The following is a 9,213-nucleotide window of genomic DNA, read 5'->3' as shown; positions in this document are numbered from 1 at the left end:
CTTAACGAAACGTAGCAATGCAGTCAACGAGTATATGACACCTACCAAAACACTCAGCATATGACATCTACCGCGATACACATTCATATACATGCATGTAGTTATGTGCACATACATATGTATACACACATAGTCAAGCACAGCTAACGCAAAGGAAGTGGACCTGCCACAATTGAACTTGTTGCTGAGGGAAAAGGTGAGTTTTGAGACGAGGTTTAAAGAATAATATTGCCTTCTTTTTAATTAAGACCGGCAAGTAGATGTTTTCATTCATACCAGCTGCTTTTCGTTCTCAGTGTAAAATGATATATTTGTGTACTTGTTTTAAACAGAGAAAAAGTTTCTAAAATGTGTTTACGGTGTTATTTTCTTCCACATTTATGTACGGAATTATCGAATGCCGACAACTTAACTGGTCTTTTCGGTATGTTCCAGTGATGAATGTTCTCGTGAATATTTATTTCGATGACTTATAAATGAGAATTCTTAATGCGCATGAATTTTGAATTAATTATTCGCAGGATGATATCATGCTTGCATATCAAAGGTCGATTCTAATTGCCCATGGTGGGATAATTAAAGTCATTTCACCTTGCCTTTGACTGGATTCCGACCTGTGACTTTGATTTTTACTTTGATTTTTGCTTTAACTGTGTGGTCTCGACTTGGAATGGTTTCCGACCAAAGGGACTGATCAGTATTTGACTGCACTGCCGAAAGGGCCAACATAGGATCGTTTCTCCAGAGCTGTATATCAGAGCTTGCCAAATCCCAGCTTTATCGGTTTTGAAAATGTGGCCGTGAGTGGTTGTCAGTCTTGTACAGACAGACAGACAGACATACTGACAGACACCCACACGACAGAGAACGACACGAATGCCACAAGATAGGACTTTATGTTTTGGGGAGGAATGGGGCAGGGGTGGGTATGGGGAGGTGGGGTGGCGCGGGGGTGGGAAGGGGGTGGGGTGTGGGGCGGGTACGTTAGTACCGGGTGTGGAGAGGGAATGCTTGAACTTGTTGGCGCAGACTTTCCTGATGGTGTTGACGTTATTATTATGAAATGTAGAAAAAACATCCCAGGCGTCGCGACAAAGCTTGGACACGCACTTCGGGCTGGTGTGATCAAAACAGACTGAAACCCAACACACACACACACACACACCTTGGTTTGACCTTTCTACCTCTCTGCGCAACACACACACACACACACACACACACACACACACACACTCACACAAATTTTAAAAAAAAAGTGATGTGGCAATAATATGTCCTTGGTTTCTTTGAACTTCAGGGGAAAAACACAACAACAAATTATTCTCCAGTTTGTCTGTCCACATGCCAATCTGTCTGTCTGTTTTCGGGGGAGGGGGGGGGGTTCTTAAATTTTTTTTTTGTTTTCTGTCTGCCCTCCCCCCCCCCCCCCCCCTTCTCTCTTTTGGATTTAGAGAAAGTGTATACGTTAACTTAACAAATTATTAAAAATTAAAACGTGCTTAAATTCATAACTTAAATACCTCCTTAACCGAATAATTATCAATGGCACTGTTGTGTATGTGTATGTTTGTACTATTGTTTGTATGTGTACTGATATGTATTCAATGTGTTGTTCACTTGATTTTGGCAGGGTTGGGGGGGGGGGGGGTTGCTGCACTTTTTTTGTGTTTTTTTGTTTTTGTTTGTTTTTTGTTGTTTTTTTCTTTGTTTGTTTTTTGTTGTTTTTTTCTTTGTTTGTTTTTTTGTCCTCGTCTCTATGACATGGGCATAATATATGGCCTAGTGCATTATCACTGATCTGAGTTCTGAGTTCTCTCTCTCTCTCTCTCTTAGTGTGTGTGTGTGTGTGTGTGAGGTCATGGTGTAAAGAAGCTTTCAGCTGATCCATTTTACCCTCAATAAAACATTTATCATTGACACTTAACCCTCCCCCCCTCGTCCAATTTTTTAATAAAAATCCACAACCCACCCCCACCCCCCCCAAAAGACACCAAATTTCCAAATGAAAGCAACACATCCGAACGATCTGATTCTCTTTGTCAGATTCAAAGCAATGCTATTCAGATCAGCTGAAGACAGTCGACCAGAACTGACCATGCCGTGGCCATGAGCCCCTCCCTTCATCCACAACTCTTCCCACCCTCTCTGCCCACATACACACAGAGCACTTCAAGCACGCATTTATGCTAGCACGCGCGCGCGCGCGCGCACACACACACACACACACACACATTCATAGGTGTTTGATCTGCTGTCCTTTGGTCGACGTTTGAGAATAATATTGCCTTCTTTTTAATTAAGACCGTCATGTTGATGTTTTCATTCATACCAGCTGCTTTTCGTTCTCAGTGTAAAATGATAGATTTGTGTACTAGTTTTAAACAGAGAAAAAGTTTCTAAAATGTGTTTACTGTGTTATTTTCTTCCACATCTATGTACGGAATTATCGAATGCCAACAACTTTACTGGTCTATATGGGAGACTATGCGAGTGGGGGAAAGGAGGGGGGTGGAGGTGGAAAAAAGGGAGATGCGCGTGTTCAGAGTGTTCCAGTGATGAATGTTCTCGTGAATATTTATTCCGATGACTTAGAAATGAGAATTCTTAATGCGCATGAATTTTGAATTAATTAATTATTTGCAGGATGTTATCATGCTTGCATATCAAAGGTCGATTCTAATTGCCCATAGTGGGATAATTAAAGTCATTTCACTTTGCCTTTGACTGGATTCCGACCTGTGACTTTGATTTCTACTTTGACTTTTGCTTTGACTGTGTGGTCTCTACTTTCCGACCAAAGGGACTGATATTAGACTGCATTGTTTCTCCAGAGTTGTATATCAGAGCTTGCCAAATCCCAGCTTAATCGGTTTTGAAAATGTGGCCGTGAGTGGTTGTCAGTCTTGTACAGACAAACAGACATACTGACAGACACCCACACGACAGAGAACGACACGAATGCCACAAGATAGGACTTTATGTTTGGGGAGGAATGGGGCGGGGGTGGGTATGGGGAGGTGGGGTGGCGCGGGGGTGGGAAGGGGGTGGTGTGTGGGGCGGGGAGATTAGTACCGGGTGTGGAGAGGGAATGCTTGAACTTGTTGGCGCAGACTTTCCTGATGGTGTTGACGTTATTATTATGAAATGTAGAAAAAACATCCCAGGCGTCGCGACAAAGCTTGGACACGCACTTCGGGCTGGTGTGATCAAAACAGAATGAAACCCAACACACACACACACACACACACACACACACACACCTTGGTTCGACCTTTCTACCTCTCTGCGCGACACACACACACGAAAACAGGGGGAAAAAAGTGATGTGGCAATAATATGTCCTTGGTTTCTTTGAACTTCAGGGGAAAAACACAACAACAAATTATTCTCCAGTTTGGCTGTCCACATGCCAATCTGTCTGTCTGTTTTTTGTTGTTGTTTTTTTGTTTTTTGTTGTTTTTGTTTTTTTGTTTGTTTTTGTTTTGTTTTTTGTTGTTGTTGTTTTTTTGTTTTTTTTGTGTGTTTTTTTTGGGGGGCGAGGGGGGGTTCTTAAATGTTTTTTGTTTTCTTTCTGCCCCCCCCCACCCCACTTCTCTCTCTTGGATTTAGAGAAAGTGTATAACAGTTAATTTAACAAATTATTAAAAGTTAAAACGTGCTTAAATTCATAACTTAAATACCTCCTTAACCGAATAATTATCAATGGCACTGTTGTGTATGTTTGTATTATTGTTTGTATGTGTACTGATATGAATTCAATGTGTTGTTCACTTGATTTTGCCGTTTGTTTTTGCTGCACTTTTTTGGTGGTTTTTTTTTTTTTTTTTTTTTTTTTTTTGGTTTGTTTTTGTTTTTGTTTTCTTGTCCTCGTCCCTATGACATGGGCATAATATATGGCCTAGTACATTAATCATCTGAGTTCTGTGTGTGTGTGTGTGTGTGTGTGTGTGTGTGTGTGTGTGTGTGTGTGTGTGTGCGTACTCTGCTCTGCTCTTTATTTCAGTCATCTGTTCTTGGCACACCTACTTCAAAAGGCCTGAGTGAAGATTTCGCTTTGCCATGTTACCCCTCTCGCTGTGCATGTTAACACTGGACTGTTGCGCAAATCCAAATGATCAAACCAAGCGAGATTAATTCGGGCATCATGACCTGGTCTTAAGTCTTCACGGTTTCAAGGCAAATGTGTTCGGGGTGGATATGTAGCTCAGTTAGGGAACTGTGGCTAAGTGAAGTTTCGAAACAGTGGTCCTTCAATAGCTTTTGGAAGTTTTGCGACAGGTTCAGATAATAAGATAAAATGTTAACGGTTCATATCAAGAAGGCAAAGAATAATCGTGTGTGTATGTGTGTATATGTGTGTGTGTGTGTGTGTGTGTGTGTTTGAGAGAGAAAGAGAGAGAGAGAGAGAGAGTCAGCACTTGTTTATTAACAAGTTTCAAACCGACCATAATTTTTTTTTTTTTTTTTTTTTTGATGGCGGTCGTGGTAAGTTCTGTGTGAAGCGAGGCGAAACGAAACGATCAATCAATCACGTGCGCCATGCACTACCAAAAAAAAAAAAAAAAAAAAAAAAAGAATGATACAAAACACAACTTGTACCAAACTAACGTGAGACAGCCCATCGATTCCACCCGCACAGCCTGTGAATTGACTGGAGGTCAGCCAACACCCGAGGTGGACACACAGCGGGGTGCATGCACGGATTGTCCGGCTGTTGACGGTGCAGGGGTTAACGAGCCGAACGCCGTTATTGTTGTCGTTAATCTTTCTGACGCTGGCCAAGGGACTGAACGGGGATCGACACTCTTTGGCCAATCTCACCACTTGCTTGGTCGGTTCCGTGCGAGGATTTGGTTCTGCTTCACGGTCTTGATTTCATGCCCCGCGGTGGTTGGCTGAGGGTGGGGGTGGTGATGGGGGCTAGGGGTTGGGGATGGGGGTGGGGGGTGAGTTTGGTTGACAGTTGACCAGCCATTGAACTGAAAGAAAAGAGAAGGCGAGAACTGTACTGGTACGTGGTGTTGGTACCACTACCACCAACCACCATCACCACCATCATTACCACCATCATCACCACCACCGCTACAACCAACCCTTCTCTCCCTCTCCATTTTCTCCACTCACCCATTAACGACAGTGCCGTACAATGCATACTACCCGTACACAACACACACACACACACACACACACACACACACACACACTTTATAATCGGATACCAAAGGGGAAAAGTTTCCTGTACGAATCACACGAGTGTACTTGACACCCCGAACTACCAGCTGGGTAGTTTGACAAACTCACGGTAAGTGTGGTCTGTTTGTTGGGCTCTTTTTTTTTCTCTGTTTGTTGTTTGTTTTGTTTTTCTGGAACCAGCGACACTGTCCCGAGAGGTGTGTCTGTCCTGCATTGTAAACAGTTTGGAGATGACTCGATTCTCTCAATTCCGTTTTCTGACCTGAAACCAAAAGTTCAAAGTTACACAAACAATCTCTGGCAAGAAGAATGGAACAACAATACCAACAACAAACTGTTCCAAATTAGACCAAATTTGAAAGAATACCTTCCATCTTTTTCTGGTAACCGCAGAGAGGAAACGGTGATGTGCCGATTACATACTGGCCACACACTCCTCACACACTCCTATCTGCTAAAAAATGAAGAAGCTCCTTGGTGTATCCCTTGTCATGAACCTCTTACTGTGAAACACTTATTAATTGACTGCTGGGATTTGAACGAGGTCCGACATAAACACTACACAGCTGAGTCCTTGAGAACACTGTTCAGGGATGTGCCTCCCTGGGCAGTAATGGACTTTTTAAGAGAAACAAATATTTTTAACAAGATTTAGATATTTTTAATTGCATGTTTTTTTAAAAAAAGGCATACTGTAAAGATTTTTTGTGGTCACAGCCCTGAGATGGCCTAAGTGGCTGGCTGGGCTGTAAACATAAAAATTTTAAATAAGATATTTTATTTACAGTTTTGAGAAGATTTTTTTGTTGAAACGTGGTAACAGCCATCTCAGAGAGAGTGATTCTCTCAAAAACACAGCAAGCATCTAACGCAGTAGGGATATGTCATCGAGCTGACCATACGACGAACGTTGGGGTGTGAACAACTTCTTCTGCGTTCACTCGTATGCACACGAGTGGGCTTTTACGTGTATGACCGTTTTTACCCCGCCATGTAGGCAGCCATACTCCGGTTTCGGGGGTGTGCATGCTGGGTATGCTCTTGTTTCCATAACCCACCGAACGCTGACATGGATTACAGGATCTTTAACGTGCGTATTTGATCTTCTGCTTGCATATACACACGAAGGGGGTTCAGGCACTAGCAGGTCTGCACATATGTTGACCTGGGAGATCGTAAAAATCTCCACCCTTTACCCACCAGGCGCCGTCACCGTGATTCGAACCCGGGACCCTCAGATTGACAGTCCAACGTTTAAACCACTCGGCTATTGCGCCCGTCGGGTGTGAACAACGAACGTCCATCTTGTTACCTCTCAATAATGCTGACACCGTTGTGTGTTCTTGTCATTTATCAGTAGTGGCAACTTTACTTTGAGCAGCGGTTTCTTGTGTGTGAATCAGACAGCCAGTATCTTTCTTTGGTGAGTGATACTGAAATGCAGAGACAACACCGTGCAGAAGAGTGGTTATCAGGGGAGGAGAGGGGAGGGGGGGTGTACGGGGGGGGGGGGGGGGGGGGGTTATCAGGAGTTCATCAATTATTGTAGTCCCGAGTGTGTTTCAAGGGCATCGTAGTGTCCACATTTTCCGTTGACACACTCAGATTGACGTCACAAGTGTTTGTCAACAGGGGGGACAAGTGGTTTAAATTTAGAGCATCTGAGCCTGTTTCCACTGATACTATTTTGTAAAAAAACAACAACTACAAAAAACAACAAAAAACAACAAAAAACCAAAACAACCCCAAACTATTATTGTAAAGTTATTATCATTATTCAATTTTGACACCAAGTGATAACATTTTCTGTTTAAAGTTTCTTGTCAGTAAAGTTCTGCGATCAGTTATTGTTTTAAAAAGTTCTTGACTTTTTTTTTTAACAGGTCAGTCAGTCACTTCGTGACTTCGGTGACACACCTGACGTCGACCAACTTGGAAAGCTTTTGCCGCTCTCACACGTGCTGGTGTCGGGCAATCGATAGAGCGCGGGTTGGTGTGATCTGTTCAACGAGCGCTTCTATTGTCCGAAAACTGATACCCCACACCTCAGCAGGGAAACCGGCAGCGAAAGGGGTGTGCTGATTCTGTACAGAGATAAATGTGTCAACACAGTGGACAAGGTGAAATCGTGTGAAAACTGGAGGATGTTACTGCTTTGATTAAACTGACTGTGGTCACCACATTCAAACTGCAGACGTTTGAGCGTCAAGGTTTCGTTGTTGTATTTTCTGACAGGAGACACAGCCTGGTGATTCTGTGTTCTTGAAACAATAAGCTGGCACTGAAACACAGACGAGTGACTTGTACAATCTTAACGTAGCGGGTGAATAGTGCTGTGGGATTTCTGTCCATGGATACGTGAACTTAAGGCGCTAAACTGCTGACGATTACGTTGTGGGAGGAGTTAAGTGACCGTGCTGTGTTGCTGGTGTCTGTGGTGTGCACGTGCCAGCCGGCCTCCACTGATGTCCATCCCGCGTGACTCTGTGTCCAGAGCGTGTCTGCGGGCAGGCAACAAGAACGCGCACTGTCAGAGCGCCCTGAAGCACGAGCTGGAACTGCTGGACAAGGAGAAAGAGCATCTTCTGCACAGCATCCGCCACGAGGCCAAACAATTCCGGCAACAGTTCTCCAACTACTCCGCCTCTCCAGGCTCGCGACCCGGATCCTCCACGCACAGCAGGGTAGGGTCTGCCAGCCCGGGTCGTGCTCACCCGGACCGAGTCAGCAGTGCCTGTGGGAGTCCTTCTCGGGACTCCTGTAGAACTCCCAGGTCTCCAAGAGCTTCACCTCTGCTTCCTCGAAGACAGTCATCAGCTGGAGGCAACAGGAGTCCGGAATCACAGCACAAGTCCCCAGTGATTCAAAGCCAGCACGTGTTCGTGACGGAGATAGGGAGTGACAAACTGCTGCTGGTCAACGTAGCGGACATGAAGAAGGCGGCTTCTCCGCGGGGCAAGGCTTCCGAACAGGCCTCGGGGGACCAGAGCACCCTACCACAGATCGTCGTCAGTGACGACGCCCCCGGTACCAAATCCCAGGGCAGGCAGAGGAAAGGCATCACCAGCCACGCACCCCCTTCCCGGTCAGGGTCTGACTCGGGGTCGGACGTGGGGTCTCCCCTGTCCCAGTCCCTCAACCTGCCCGCACACCGGCCCCGCAGCAGTTCCATGTCCTCCGTGACGGCCCTCCAGCCCTCCTCTTCCAGACCGCTGTCCCGCCGCCAATCAACCCTCCACGAGACCAGCCACTCCCCAGACCTGCACGTGCCAGACTCAGGGCGGGGCCGCAGCGCCAGCTTCTCGGGCATCAAGCCGGCCCGGAGGCGCGGCTCCATCACGGAGCAGTGGGGGTCCATCTCGGAGCGCAAGAGGCCCGAGATGGGCAGCCTCAAGGGCCGGCGGGGGTCGGTGGACATGGAGAACTTGCTACGGGACCTGAGTTTCGGCGTGCAGCACAGCGAGCTGCTGTCGCCCGTGGAGCAGGGCCCCCCGGTGTCCGACCAGCTGTGGGAGCAGCTCAAGAAGTGCCGCTACCTCAGGGTCCCCTCCAGGGATGGCTCCGAGGGTGAGGACGGCCAGGACTGAGAGCAGACCGCGTGGAAACACTTTGTGAAGTGTATGTCTTCTTTGTTCCATGCTACCTCCCTGTCTGTTTCTAGCTGTGTGTCTTTGTTGTACAGTCTCATTGTCTGCCTCTCTGCTTCCTCCCCATCTGCCTCCCCTCTCTTTCTCTCTCTCTCTCCCCTGCGTGTATAAGTGTGTGTGTGTATGTGCTTTTGTGTGCGCGTACATATGTGTGCGCACGCGCGTGCGTGTGTGTATGCGCGCGTACGTACACGTATTTGTGATACGAGGATATCTATGGTGACCATATCTACGGGTGATAAGAAGAATGACAGATTGACTTAAGTTCAACACTGCTGTTGACAAAGGTTGCACATGTTCATGAACATAGAGCTGATTTTGTTTTGCTGCTTATCTTGTACAATCATGCTGCATTTGTGCATGTTCTTTACAA

At 45.9% G+C, this 9,213-nt stretch overlaps 1 protein-coding gene across 1 annotated transcript; it reads left to right on the top strand.

Annotated features, from left to right (window-relative positions):
- Nucleotides 1-150: 150 nt before the first annotated feature.
- LOC143295080 (uncharacterized) lies at nucleotides 151-9,213 on the top strand. The gene is made up of 2 exons (XM_076606639.1): nucleotides 151-196; nucleotides 7,077-9,213. The coding sequence occupies exon 2, from the start codon at nucleotides 7,659-7,661 to the stop codon at nucleotides 8,778-8,780; it is 1,122 nt and encodes a 373-aa protein (XP_076462754.1). The 5' UTR covers nucleotides 151-196; nucleotides 7,077-7,658; the 3' UTR covers nucleotides 8,781-9,213.

This window comes from Babylonia areolata, chromosome 20, assembly GCF_041734735.1.
Source record: "Babylonia areolata isolate BAREFJ2019XMU chromosome 20, ASM4173473v1, whole genome shotgun sequence".
Classification (NCBI taxonomy): Eukaryota; Metazoa; Mollusca; class Gastropoda; order Neogastropoda; family Buccinidae; genus Babylonia; species Babylonia areolata.
This window is presented reverse-complemented; position numbering and strand designations above follow the sequence as displayed.